Raw genomic sequence first — 13,997 nt, 5'->3', positions numbered from 1 at the left:
TGACCAGTTACATGTCTAGGCCTCACTCGGGACCACCTTCCGACAAGCCTCGGGCAGCTCACCCGCCTTCGAACATCCCCTTTATGCACATGCAACATGCAGTAGTTGGTATGAGGTATGATTTGCAAAAATTGGCTTAGTACACATCTGCGCAGATAAGAAAAACTTACTAATGATATCCAGTAACTCACCTAAGTGTATTGGCATGCTTAACGATACTATGACAGAGCTCTCTAATTGCTTTTGCACAAACAAAACCATTTCGTGATAGACCAGTGATGAGGTCAAATGAACAAAAACAGAACCATGTTCTCAATTAAGTTCCCTTCCGACTATTCTCCCCCAGCTGGCGCAACCCCCCAGCCGAACCAGCAACAGATTGAACCTGAGCCCTAACCTTCGCGGCAAAAGGATTCGGATCCGTATTCTGATCCAAATTCCCCAAAGTATGATTGACATCACGATGTTTCGCCTCATCAGCACGAACATACAGCAACAGCGAACGCATACAGCGTTGACCCTCCGGCATCTGCCAGTACTTAACTGCCATCTCGGGAGCCTGCAAGCCCTCCCATGCAGGCAGATGACCGTCCTCGAGATCACGGATTGCCTTCGAGTACGTGATCACAGCTTCTTCTTCTAGATACCCCACAAAGCGATGACATATCTGAGGCGAGATGAGATATGCGAGCGAGAACCCGCTGAAGAATACCCACTGCGCGCCGAGGACCATGAATCGCATTGCTGGGCCTGGCTCGGCGAGCTTGAGGAAGGTGAGGAGGTGCATTCGTTCGTTGTAGGCTTCTTCGAGGAGGGTTTCTATCCTGTTTTGTGTGAGATGATTGATACATTGCCATGCAGCGGAAAGGAGGATGCTATGGATATGGCTGGTATCACTCACCATCCGTTGTCTCGCCTCATTCGGCGGATGCTTTTGAGATGGCGCAGCATCCCTGCTACCATTCCTGGAACGCCGGCTACGCTTTCCAGGAAGACGAATCTAGTGATCCATTTCTCCTCTGTCATTACGTAGGCTTTGGAGAGTGTGTTTGTGCTTGCTGGTCGGCTGTTATATCCAGAGACGAAATCCATACCCCAGCGTAAGAGGCGCACGGTTCCGAGAGCTGCTCTATCTTGCCAGGTGTATGCTTTGCGGTGGGCGGTTCGGACAGCGAGGATTTGTTCTTTAGTGTATCTAGTAGAAAGGTGATGTATGTCAGATACAAATGTCTCAGACGAAGGAAAGATTCCCTCTATAGTTACTGAGGACATACACGGGATGGGTCCATGATGACTTTTGGCCGACGTGTGTGCTTGTTGTATGGTTTCGCTTGGTCAATAACAATGTAGACAGGCTGCTATGTCTGCTGGGCTGAGCACATAATATACCGCCTGTTCTGAATATCGCGCTGTGCTGAAGACGGGTGGGCGCAAGAGAGAGACGAGCTGTACTTGTTTGGAGCTTCATGACTACCAAAACATGTAAGGGAAAGTAAGAATGAGTCTTGAGACTTGCACGAAGGAAAAGATAAACGAGCGAGAAATCTATACAGTCTGCAAATGTTTTATTTTGGAATTGAGTAGTCAAAGTCCACAGGGTTGTCCGTCTTTTATGTTATAGACGTTCTGTTTCCTACAATGCAGAACGCAGAATATGACTCAACAATTGTTGAGGATCTCGTGTACCACAATATACAGTGTATGCCCGATAATAGCCTCATGAACTCCACGATATTAACTTAGAGATGGCTACTGCAAGGGGAAGATCGCGCCTTGTCAAACCCTATTCTCCCGATTTCATCCGACATAGAGAAAACCTCGGGTGAAGACGTTCTAGATGGCTTTTTTGTTTGACTCATTAAAATTGTATACTGAGGGAGAGTCAATTCAACAGTAAGTAGATAATGACATGTATTGAAAGGGGTTGTAGACTAGTGATCCTAAGTTTTGCTTAGTGCACCGGGCCGGGGGCCGGCATCTGATTATCTTAGGCTCAAAATGGAAATTGGCGATAATGAAGACCGTACTGAGAGGTACAAGCTTATATCCGTTTGATGAGGCTGGAAAACAGGGTTTCCGATGTGTATGAATTTGGATTTGTAGAGATTGAATGATAGACTGAACCAGAGATTCATATTCTTCGCTTAGGCTGTTTAAAACCCATGCAATTACTACCTGTTTTGGTAGTATGATCTCTTTGCTTGTGAGATCGTCCACTAGCATTTTGACCTTGTTTAGATATTCTTCTATGGTATGGAAATCATCCAATTGGGTGTTGAAGAATTCTTTCAAAGTCAAATACTGCGTGGTAAAACCCTTTGGGTAATAGATTTCTTGCAGTTTATCCCAGGCCTGCTTTGAATCTGTAATGTCTTTGATGTATAGAAGGGGGCCATCATCACACAGCAGCTGTATGATAGAGAGAGCTCTATCATTTTTACTACCAGTGGTGGCACTTTGACGGATTGTATCAATCAATTCTTCTTTGGCGAGGACTGCTTTTGCCCTAATCGTCCAGATTGAGTAGTTATCAGATCCTTGAAGCCTTTGAATTTGGGTTTTCTCCAGAGAGGCCATGATTCTTTATATAGTGCTATCAATGTGTATAGATAGTTGTAATTCGGCAGTTCGAAAAGGGTCAATTTTGGTACGTAGCAAGGTGTAGAAACCTTTCTATAGTAAAGAAGACAGAAATAAATAAGCCGGTCTTATAGCCTCTGGGAGGTTATAGGGAAAGCGAATAGAAAAAAATGAAAAAGATCAATGTGTAGATCATCACCCATATTTATCTTTAAATGTATGGTTACATTTAATTAAATCATGATATCACATATGGTTTCATGAATCTAGATTTAAATCAATTGTGTCATATAGATCTGATTTTTCATACAGTTACAATTTCTAGGAACCAGTATCTTCATCTTCCTCCTGATAAGTACAATGATTGAACACTGCCTACCTTCGTTATAGCCGAGGGGTGGCTGGAAAACATGCTTTTGTCTTTTGGCCATATAACAAATTCACATCGCAGCCTGGAGAACATGGGGTGTATAAGATATCAATTTCTATGTACAAGGTACATCAGAGAGAATTAGTGGTATCATACTATTCTATCCTAGGAGAAATTAGCCTGTTTAACACCCGTGAATGTATCCTTTTGGGGGACTTTGCTAGATTTCCACCCCAAATGCCATACATACTTATTGAAAGGAAAAGTCGCAATTGCTAATATAATTATCAAACAAATTTAATAATAAGAATATAGCTACCTAGGTAGACTAGAAATGAGATATTCATAATGCCCGAAGCCCGGTAGTTACGACCATGAAGTAAATTAGAATGGTCTGTTAAAGCGAGAAAATATTGCGCTTTAGTGATACCCTAGGCTCTAATCTACAAACTTACATCTAATATATCTTGTGTGTAGCGATGATATATCCTTGCATGAGATATGCACTAGGTTATCAAGAGGGCCTAGTGAAGTTTCCAAGATTGTACATAAACCTTTCCGTCATGCCTGAAAGATATAAAATAACACCCACAGCAACCTGATTGATCCAGTGATGATGCATACTCCATTTCACCTTTGTGTCACTTGATCAAAACCAAATAGGTGCTGTCGGTAGCCATACCGTTGATAACATGGACAAGCAACCCCGCCACCGGCGAGTCTCCCGTGCAGACATTCCACAACCGCATCATCTGGATCACCAATGGGACCAGTCCTCAGAATATGTTCTCCGGATTCCATTACTGTTTGTGGAGATACTGCCCATCATCAATGATCACCCCGCATGGTGGGTTTGGTCAGTTATCAAAGGCACCGGGCGCCTGTCCGAGACGCTATCTGGCTCTACACGAGGGGCACAACAATGAAAGATAAAGAAGCTGGTCACTTCGCTTAGTTTAAAATGAGGCAGAGAAATCGAAAGTCGTTCATTTCAAAGAAATGGGTACCTTACTTCCTGGGAATCCTCTAACAGCTCTTGCGCGATGCACTCGACCAACCAGCAATGTGAATGCCTCGATGGCATTGCGATTTATCTCAACGCTCCAAGCACACACGCAGGTTAAGACCGGCACAAGCCCCTCACTACCACCTCTCTCTGTTTTACCGGCGCGTGTCCTACTCAGATCGCTGTTGGTCTCTACGATATCGTCAAAGAGATTCTTCCTCATTCCTGCGCTTTCGTTGATGTCCTTCCTCTCCAAGCCTAACAGAATCTGGCTATTCGATGTGGATCGAAATCCTATCCTACATGAAATATTAAAGACTACGTTCTACAATCAATTCTGTGCTGGAGAGAATGGGGCGGAATGCAGATCCACCATCCGGGAAATGAAAGACATGGGCTTCCGCGGTATGATTTTGACATACGCTGCTGAGACTGTGTTTGATCATAGTACTCAGGCCCAGAATGGACAGGGCATCGCTGCTTTGAAAAGCGAGAATGGGGATGTGGCCGTCGAGGCTTCAGTCCACTGTCCCAGCATCGAAGCGTGGCGGGAAGGGACAGTTGAGACCATCTACATGACGGAGGCAGAAGATTACATCGCAGTCAAGTAAGTTACTCGGATCTCCCATTGCTTGAAAAGTAACGACTGACCATTTACAAGGTTGACTGGGGCTGGCGCCAAAGTCACCGAGGCTTTTACTGCTGGAGAGTTGCCCCCGCAGCAAATGATGGATGCATTGCACGAGGTCTGCACCAAGGCCAAAGACCGAAAGGTTCGCATTCTCATCGACGCCGAGTCTCAGCATTTCCAAAAGGGCATTTCACGGGTTGCTGTGGAACTTATGCGTAAATACAACCGTGACGGTTACGCAGCTATCTACAATACCTACCAGGCCTACCTCAAAAACACACCAGCGACACTGGCCAACCACCTCGCTCTGGCAAACGAAGATGGATTCACTCTCGGCCTCAAGCTTGTGAGGGGGTGCATACATGGCCACAGACGAACGGTCCTTGATCCATGATACGAAGGAAGATACCGATAACGCATATAATATGATTGCCCAGGGGGCACTGAGAAAGAACATTGGAGAATTTGGAGACAAAGGCACCCGCGATTTCCCCTCGGTGAATCTGTTTCTGGCAAGTCATAACAAGGAGAGCGTGGTGACTGCCCACGAACTCCACAAGAATCGTGTCATGTCCGGCTTGCCCACTGTGCCTGTGCGTTTTGCTCAGCTTCATGGTATGTCTGATGAAGTTAGCTTTTCTCTGCTTCAGATGAATGATGGCGATGGAACACCGGAAGTTTACAAATGCTCCACCTGGGGAGGTATGGGTGAATGTCTGGCCTATCTTCTTCGTCGGGCAATTGAGAATCGGGATGCTGTTCTGCGGACGGATAATGAGTATCGGGCATTGAAGAAGGAGGTTTTCCGGAGAGTGAAGTCGGTGCTTTCTCTTTCGCCATCTTCGTAGCGCACTAATTGACATACGCATTTAAGATCAGTGTGTTTCACTGGCTTGTGGATCCACATGCCTTCAATGGACTAGACCCACAGGAATAGATCAAGGATGTACGGTGTAGGCACGTAAGTCATATCTAAGGGCAAAAGTACGGGCTGGCAGGGGAGCCGCGGTGGACCGACTGGTCTTTATTTTCATCACGAGAATACCAATCGCCCGACGGGGTCCCCACTTGCAATTTTGGCGATTAGAATTTAGTTTCAGAAGAATTGTATATGTATAATGAGTGCTGGTTGTGTATATGTATCTTCGGGGATAATGATAGCGCTGATGCACGTCATTTTAGGCAAAGATCTGCAACTTGTCGGTAATCTCGGGGACTGTTATTATCGTGAGCATGGAAAGTCGGGTTAAACCCGGTTCGGCTTTCTGGAGTAGAGGAAGCAGCGAGAGCCAAGGGAACTTGCCTTGGCGATCATTGAATTTCGTCATCGTTGTAGATAACAATCGCCCTGAAGTTCACCGCAATGATTGCGTGATGATGCTAGGGACCTCGGGGGGTTAAGAACGTTCAGTATGTCTCACAGCCATTACCAAGGGTGTTAGAACTGAAGCTGTGCGCAACCTGCGTCACATTGACCACCAAACATATGTAGCCAAATGTGGAGCAAGTGATACATGAGATAAGAGATATTTCGTTGATTGGAAGGGGCTACGCTCGACACCGCTCTACTTGACGCCATAGCCCTCAGTCCCATCTGGATACGAAAGTACAAAGTACGACCCGAAGAGCTAAGAGGGCAAGTGGGGTTGAGGTATTTAATGGAGGAGATATTGAGTCGTACCTACCTAGGTATGCGGAGTAGCCAGTAAATGGAAGGAAGTGCGGAGATGCTGTGGGTTCCGGGGCCAATATTGCGCCGACGTAAGCTTGGGGCTTGACAGAGCTAATCCGTATTACGCCTAGCGCTGTATGTGCCAGACTAGAGGAAGCTTAAGCTCCACACAACGTTAAATACAAAAATTCTATTGGTCACTTCAGAGAGCGCCCAAAGCTTGGTAAGCTTGTTTTTCCTCTGCCTCTCCTTCAATCTGGGGCCCCTCGCTTCAGAATTTAGTAAGCGGGGGTGTTACCACCGGGTTTTGGAAGGCTTAAATTTCGGTCTAATTTTTGGAAATGTGCGAGCTGAAGTTCTTTTTTCCTTCGGACTCATCTGACGAAGACCTTTGAACACTAGAGTGAACGCCATGGCCCCTAAGCTCAAAGGCAAGTCATTAAGCCTCATCATCGGTCTTGTTGGCGCTGTTGGATTTGTACTACAGGGTTACGATCAGGCAGTTGCCAATGGACTGTTGACACTGGGCTCTTTCATCGCTGTCTTCCCTCAAATCGATACCGTGCATACCAGCGGTAGTGAGAAATCACACAATTCTACAATTCAAGGTATTTACACAAAATAAACCGATCGTTATTGACGGGAGCAATATTGACCGTTCCAAGGCACAACGGTCGCTATCTATGAAGTTGGATGCGCACTGGGTGCAGGTTCCTGTGCCTTCCTAGGTGACAGGCTTGGTCGTCGCAAGACCATCTTTCTTGCCGGCTGTGTAGCCTTAGTTGGTGTAGCCATTCAAGCGAGTCCCTTCTCGCTTGGTCAGCTTATCGCTGGCAGAGTTATTACCGGTAAACCAAGCCCCAGTCTACCCTTTAACAAGTTGCAAGAAGCTAAACAGAAACTGAACAGGTCTTGGTGTCGGTGGCTTTACCGCCACAATCCCAATGTACGTCTCCGAGTCATCTGGCGCAGAGGCCCGTGGACGAATGGTCCTACTGGAGGGATGGTTTGCAATCGGCGGCATTGTTCTCGCAACATGGTTGGAATTTGGACTTTACTATGTCAGCGACAACTCTGCCAGCTGGCGGTTTCCTATTGCATTCCAAGGCCTCTTCGCTCTCGTTGTTGTGGGGTGTATCATGCTTCTACCCGAGTCTCCCCGCTGGCTCGCACGCGTCGGCCGCCTAGAAGAGGCATCTGAGGTCTTGGCCCGCATGGAAAATGCGCCAGTCGACTCTGAGCATGTTCTACAGGAGCTGGAAATTATTCGACAGTCACTTGTAATCGACGAGAGCACCGAATTGGCAGGTTGTCTTCGCCATTTGCTCTCACGAAGAACCGCCACCTGCATCGTACAGTTATTGCCGTTGGTGTGAACATTCTGGCGCAGATGACTGGTGTCAACATCATCACTTTCTATTCCGATACTATCTTCGAGTCCAATCTGGGTTACTCCGGCACTCTCTCACGAATTATCACCGGTTGTCTGCAAATCTGGCAGTTCTTGGCGGCAGGCGTGGCTGTTCTACTCATCGATCGTGTCGGACGTCGTCCGCTGCTTATTGCTGCCGCTGCCGGTATGACCCTTGCCCAGGCTTGTCTGGCAGGGCTATCAAGCCACCTTGAAAATAGGTCCGCAGCCGGCGCATCACTCTTCTTCTACTTCGTAGCGCTTTTCTGCTTCCCTATTGGGCTTTTCCTTGTCCCATTTATGTACGCTGCAGAGATCGCACCGCTGCGCACTCGTGCTAAGGTTACTGCCATGGCAGCTGCAGCAAACTGGCTCTTTAACTTCGTGTTGGCAGAAGTGAGCCCTGTGGGGTTCGCTACTATCCACTGGCGGTATTACATTGTCTACGCTTGCATTAGTGCCTTTGCTTGTGTGTCTTTCTACTTGTTCTGCCCTGAGACTAAGGGCCGTACGCTGGAGGAGATCGATGATATCTTTGTCCAGTCGAAGTCTGCCTTCGATACTGTTCAAATCGCACGGGAGATGCCCTACCAGACGGAGATCCTGGCACACGTCAGTGATACCGAGAAGGGTGGACTGGAGGCCATGCAGGTGGAGAATGCTTGAAAATAATATGAAGAGCTTGAGACGACGTGATGCTTATCAGTGTTGTCTAGGTGGAAGCTCATGATAGGAAGGCTATAGATTTACATCTAAGGGTGAATTGAGCATGTCGAGTGCCCTGGTGGATAAGAACATTCCTTCCCTTATAACGAAAGCAACCCGACCGGCGGTGAAATCTATCGTAAGATTCGACAATACGAGGGCGAGTACGATGAAACCTTCCGAGAGCGATAGTTTATACGTCTATCACGTAGTAATTAGGAGCGATCAGATTAGACAACAAGAAAAACAGCCCCATTCGAGGTGCTTTTGACAGGCTACTAACGATTCGGGCTTTGGCCGGGGGGATGAGAATCAGTGTATTTCAGACTGATAGCTTCTGGATGGGTTGAAGTGAGTTCCAGGAAGCTGGCTTGCTTCCACCGTGCTAATCTAACGCTTTATTTATCGTTCAACCCGAGGCTTTGGCATGGAAAGCAGATCGTAACTCCATGTTCGTCAAGCACCCGATTCCAAACGCAGGAATGATACGGACACAACGCAACAAAGTCGACGAGGGGAGATATTGTTGCGAATGCTTCACTCTTTCTAAGAAAGGCATATTATATTGCCGTGTATACATATCCAACGCCAACAAATGCAGCGGGGTAGCAACCAGCTGGGTCAAGACGGGCACGGTCAACTGAGTGATGATCGGCTTCGCCTGGGGATGAGCCGCCAAGCCGTCGGGGATAGCATCCGACAACCACGGGGCCAACGTAAATGATCCAAAGATAGTGACACCGTCTCGTACGAGGAAGATAGCAGCTGCAGTGCGTGCCAATGACTTGTTCTGGAGGGGTACAGGCATCGGTGTGGTTGCTTTCGATGTCTTGGCATCGGGACCCCTGCCGGTGCCGTATTCCTGCGCAAATCGGAGGTCCTTCCATAGCGCTAGCGGCACGTTAGCCAACATAGTCGTGGCAAATGTAATCGCCCCCGCGGCGGTTATCTCAAGCTTGCGACTGATTGTATCGGTCACGTTTGCGACGGAATAAGTCGCCGCATAGAGGGCCCAGACGATACCGAAGGGTCGTTGGAAGACAAACAGGCCTGGTTGTCGGAGGGCCCCGAGCGCATGCCGACGAAGTCCACGGAGAATGGGTTGCTTGAAGGCAGCTTGCTCGACGAGCGCTCTAAATTTTTGTTTAGCACAGAGCCTTCGCGCTTGCGGGCGTCGAGACGAACCTATCAATAATTGCTACCGCTGGTGTCACTAGTGAAGCGGAAGCTGCTGCCGCGGCGAGATCGCCTGCCAGCTGTCCTAGTTGAGGATTGCTCCAGCGAGCTTCATTCTGAATTTGGTGTTGCATAATGTTAATCTGAAGTACATAGTTCGGAGTCTCGTTTATCTACTTTGGAAATATAGGATTGCACTGCCTAATCCAGCCTGATACGAGCACCGGGTGGCCTCCCGAGGGTGCAGATCTCGAAGAGTAGCTATGCATTTGGCCTAAACTTGCACGTCAGAGCTCGAGCTCACTGCAATAATTATGTGGGGTAGACGGGGAAGCCGCCGGCATTTTTAGGAGGGGTCATTGACTTTTAAATTGGTATGTTCGTCGCCTCAAACTGGTTTCTTAAGTTTACTTTGCCATCCATCGACTTCAAACCTGGTATACATCATGTCTACCACACTCATGAGACTTCGCTCGGCAAGGCCGACTGGCTCCCGCCTGCGCTCCGTTCCCGCAGGTCTCTCGATTCAAGCTCGTGCTAAGGCTACCATGCCATTCCGCCTCCCCGATGGTCGAAACGAACCAAACGTGAGTGTGCCAGAACTATTGAGCACAGCTCGATGCTAACTATAGTTTAGCCTCTATACAAGAAAGGCTCCCCGGAGCGCGCCAAACTTGAGGAAGCATTGACCAAGCTCCGTTCTCAGCTACCCGTGCGGAGTGAACTCTTCTATGATGGAAAACTACAAGCGAGCTCCAAGTCTTGGGATCAACCATTGCCCGCCGAACATGCCACTACCTTCACAAACTACCCGCTTGCCACCGATGAGCAGGTCCGATCAGCCATTGGACTAGCTCTGGAGGCAAAGCAAAGCTGGCAAGATACCCCATTTGTTGATCGGGCTTCGATCTTCCTTAAGGCTGCTGAGCTGGTATGCACCAAGTACCGATACGAGATTATTGCAGCTACAATGCTTGGACAAGGAAAGAACATCTGGCAAGGAGAGATTGATGCTGCGGCTGAATTAGCGGATTTCTTCCGTCTGAACTGCAACTGGGCCGCTGAAATCTTGGAGAAGCAGCCAACTCGTGGCAGTGATGGCATGTGGAGGTTAGTCTATATTCAACTCTTGGGCCGTTACGGGATAATCTACTTACTAATCGCAGTCGCATCGACTACCGTCCTCTGGAGGGCTTCGTTTACGCTGTCTCCCCATTCAACTTCACAGCCATCGGTGGCAACCTGATCTGCGGACCTGCGCTGATGGGCAACGTGGTACTGTGGAAGCCTTCCGCATCTAACGTCTACGCCAGCTCTTTGCTCTACAAGATCCTTTTGGAGGCCGGTCTCCCACCCAACGTGATCCAATTTGTGACTGGTGACCCCGAAGCCATTACCGAGACTGTGCTCTCACACCGCGACTTTGCCGGCTTGAACTTCATTGGCTCTTCGGATGTATTCCGTTCCCTGTATGGCAAGATTGGCCAAGGTGTTGCTGCGAAGAAATACCGCGAGTTCCCTCGCTTCGTGGCCGAGACCAGCGGGAAGAACTTCCACCTTGTTCACCCCTCGGCCGATATCCCCAGTGCAGTCAATCACACTATTCGCGGCTCATTCGAATACCAGGGTCAGAAGTGCTCTGCCACTTCTCGTCTCTACTTGCCGGAGTCTCGTGCAGAGGAGTTCCTTACTCAGTTGAAGGCTGGCATCAAGGAGATTACCATTGGGAACCCGGACAAGGATCTGTCGGCTTTCATGGGCCCTGTGATCCACCGTGGATCATTCGAGAAGATCAAGTCCGTCATCGATGCTAGCAACAAGGACCCCTCGCTGAAGCTGATTGCCGGTGGTACCTATGATGGATCTGTTGGATACTACGTGCACCCTACTGTGTACCAAGCCGATTCACCAGACCACCGGCTCTTCAACGAGGAGATCTTCGGCCCCGTGCTTGCTGTTCACATATACAAGGATGCCGACTGGGCTTCGACTTTGAAGTCTGTTGATCAGAATGGAGGGGGCTTTGCCTTGACTGGTGCTGTATTTGCCAAGGACCGCATTGCTATCCGCCAGGCTGAAGACGCTCTTCGGTACTCTGCCGGTAACTTCTATATCAGTAAGTCCCACAGTGCCTACATAAATTATTGCCATGTCTAACCGTTCACCTTTTACAGATTGCAAGACAACCGCTGCCCTTATAGGCCAGCAGTCTTTCGGTGGTGCGCGTGCTAGCGGAACCAACGACAAGGCTGGTAGCTCTGATCCTCTTCGTCGTTTTGTTAGCCCGCGGTTGATTAAGGAAGAATTCTTCGGTCAAGAGGGATTCACTTACCCCAGCAACGACTAAGATTGGGTTATAAAATGGATAGTTTATAGATTTTGGCTAACACGATATGTACTTTCACAACTCAAGCATGCTGTTATTTGGTTCTATCAATTCCACTTCCAAGATTATAAGATCCAGAGCAACGATGTATGACTTTATAGCCTGATTTGTCAAAGTACTTTTCTATGTAGCACCAGGGATGCTAATTAGCCCAGTCTTTGCCTACATATATATCTCTAGTATTCCAAGGTTGCTCAAAGGACAGAGTATCATCACATGTACCTGAGAACTCCTTATCGCCAAGAAAACTCCCACATAGGATTCAATCCTCCGTCTTCCCCTCACCGTATCATATGATATTTCAGTTATCATGTATAAGGACCTCTTACGTGGCTCCATTCTCTTATCAGAAATATCAAAAATATCAAAAATCATCCAAAAAGCCTGTTTGGGCACATCGGGAACCCTCCCGGTGGTCCACTTCTCCGCAGCCCCCGCACTGGCCGGCGTCGGCATTGACGCCGTTGACACATGGAGGTATATTGAGCTGTAACTATAGATATAGAAGTATTGGACTATCTGGTAGGCATTTCCCATCGCATTTCACCATGGCTATCTCCAAGAGCGAGCCGATCATCATCGTTGGCGGCGGAGCCTTCGGGCTCTCCAGCGCTCTTCATTTGACTCGTTCAGGATTTACGAATATCTCTGTCTTCGAGAGAGACGAGCATATTCCACCGCGTTATTCAGCCGCTAATGATCTGAACAAGATCGTGCGCGCGGAATATGAGGATCCGTTCTACACCGATTTGACAATTGTAAGTCAACCTTCGATGTATAGTGACCGAGTTAGTTACTGACCGGCGGTCGTGCTTTGTCTATTAATTAGAAAGCCATTGCTGCATGGAAAACCCCTCTCTTCGCACCTCATTTCCACCAGACGGGGTTCCTCCACTGCGTGTCTGGCGAAGCCCCCCGGAAAGCCATCGACACCCTTAATAGATTCCGGGCTTCGGCAAACGGGAACGATCAACTTAAATCACACGTTGTACCCCTCAGAGGCGAAGACGACATCCGTCAAGCCTGTTGGCAGCTCGACGGTCCATTATCCGGATGGAATGGATACCTGAACCGCTTCGACGGGTATGCACACTCCGGGAACGCCCTGGCAGGAGTATACCGCGCCGCGCAGGCTGCGGGTGTGCGATTCTACCTCGGTGAACGCGGCGCAGTCGACGAAATAGTCTACGTCAGCACACTGCAAGGCAAGAAGAGTTCCGGAATCCGAACGAAGGACGGAAAGTTCCACCCGTCTTCGTTGGTGATCGTCGCAGCGGGCGGTGCAGTCGGTCGTCTCGTCCCGGAAATCGGGAAGAAGGTCGTGGCCAAGTCGTGGTCTGTTGCGCATGTTCATCTTACCGATGAAGAGACTTCTGCGCTGCGGGGGATTCCGGTTACCTATGCTCGTGATCTGGGTTTCCTCTTCGAGCCCGATCCTCAGACCAACTTGTTGAAGATTTGTCCTATGGGTGGTGGGTATGTTAATACGGATCCCGTGACTGGGGTTTCTCATGCGCCGGGGTCTTTGGAGGAAAGTGCGTTTGTGCCGGAGCATGATGAGAGGCAGATGAGGAAGTTGCTCGCACAGACGCTTCCGGCGCTTGCGAATCGTCCGCTGGTTAAGAAGTCGCTTTGCTGGTTTGCTGATACGGATGATTCGGACTTTATTATTGATTTTGTTCCCGGGACGTCGTCGTCGGTTGTTTTGTTGTCTGGTGATTCTGGGCATGGGTTCAAGATGTTCCCTATCTTTGGGTCGTGGGTTTCAGATTTCCTGCAGGCTGGTCAGCAGCGTGAAGCACGGTGGAAATGGAAGCATGCCGGTCCCAATGAGAGCAAGGGGAATTGGGGCGGTGATGTGAGCTGGCGTCTTGGAGTGTCGAAGGAGCTTTCTGAGATTCGACCTGTCTTGTCTAAGCTTTAGATTATTTGAATATTAGAAGAGTACATGCATTGATTTACGTCATGTTTCAGTTGAAGACAAACATGTCATCTACCATTCAAGTCATAGACCAGCTTAGACTTAATTTAGAACGGATAATGTTTGAAAATATCAATGG

At 48.5% G+C, this 13,997-nt stretch overlaps 6 protein-coding genes across 6 annotated transcripts; 4 read left to right on the top strand and 2 right to left on the bottom strand.

The window, feature by feature from the left end:
• Positions 1–316: 316 nt before the first annotated feature.
• Positions 317–1,289, bottom strand: N7489_006250 (alternative oxidase; the record flags this gene model as incomplete). Its single annotated transcript, XM_056712000.1, has 3 exons — positions 317–824; positions 902–1,195; positions 1,264–1,289. 3 exons carry the CDS (start codon positions 1,287–1,289, stop codon positions 317–319), a joined length of 828 nt encoding a protein of 275 aa, XP_056565715.1.
• Positions 1,290–4,027: 2,738 nt separating this feature from the next.
• On the top strand, positions 4,028–5,435 carry N7489_006249 (uncharacterized protein; the record flags this gene model as incomplete). The annotated part of the gene is made up of 3 exons (XM_056711999.1): positions 4,028–4,563; positions 4,618–4,933; positions 5,025–5,435. The coding sequence occupies 3 exons, from the start codon at positions 4,028–4,030 to the stop codon at positions 5,433–5,435; spliced, it is 1,263 nt and encodes a 420-aa protein (XP_056565714.1).
• Positions 5,436–6,671: 1,236 nt separating this feature from the next.
• N7489_006248 (sugar porter family MFS transporter) lies at positions 6,672–8,336 on the top strand (the record flags this gene model as incomplete). Its single annotated transcript, XM_056711998.1, is given in 4 exon segments — positions 6,672–6,867; positions 6,925–7,107; positions 7,169–7,539; positions 7,554–8,336. 4 exon segments carry the CDS (start codon positions 6,672–6,674, stop codon positions 8,334–8,336), a joined length of 1,533 nt encoding a protein of 510 aa, XP_056565713.1.
• Positions 8,337–8,784: 448 nt separating this feature from the next.
• N7489_006247 (uncharacterized protein) lies at positions 8,785–9,685 on the bottom strand (the record flags this gene model as incomplete). The annotated part of the gene is made up of 2 exons (XM_056711997.1): positions 8,785–9,508; positions 9,561–9,685. 2 exons carry the CDS (start codon positions 9,683–9,685, stop codon positions 8,785–8,787), a joined length of 849 nt encoding a protein of 282 aa, XP_056565712.1.
• Positions 9,686–9,997: 312 nt separating this feature from the next.
• N7489_006246 (uncharacterized protein) lies at positions 9,998–11,898 on the top strand (the record flags this gene model as incomplete). Its single annotated transcript, XM_056711996.1, has 4 exons — positions 9,998–10,138; positions 10,189–10,661; positions 10,718–11,667; positions 11,726–11,898. 4 exons carry the CDS (start codon positions 9,998–10,000, stop codon positions 11,896–11,898), a joined length of 1,737 nt encoding a protein of 578 aa, XP_056565711.1.
• A 587-nt stretch (positions 11,899–12,485) lies between these two features.
• N7489_006245 (NAD(P)/FAD-dependent oxidoreductase) lies at positions 12,486–13,861 on the top strand (the record flags this gene model as incomplete). Its single annotated transcript, XM_056711995.1, has 2 exons — positions 12,486–12,695; positions 12,767–13,861. 2 exons carry the CDS (start codon positions 12,486–12,488, stop codon positions 13,859–13,861), a joined length of 1,305 nt encoding a protein of 434 aa, XP_056565710.1.
• Positions 13,862–13,997: the final 136 nt, after the last annotated feature.

Source organism: Penicillium chrysogenum (genome assembly GCF_028827035.1).
Source record: "Penicillium chrysogenum strain IBT 35668 chromosome Unknown utg000004l_segment0_segment0, whole genome shotgun sequence".
Taxonomy (NCBI): domain Eukaryota; kingdom Fungi; phylum Ascomycota; class Eurotiomycetes; order Eurotiales; family Aspergillaceae; genus Penicillium; species Penicillium chrysogenum.
Note: the sequence above shows the minus strand (reverse complement) of the source record. Positions and strands in the feature narration are given on the sequence as shown.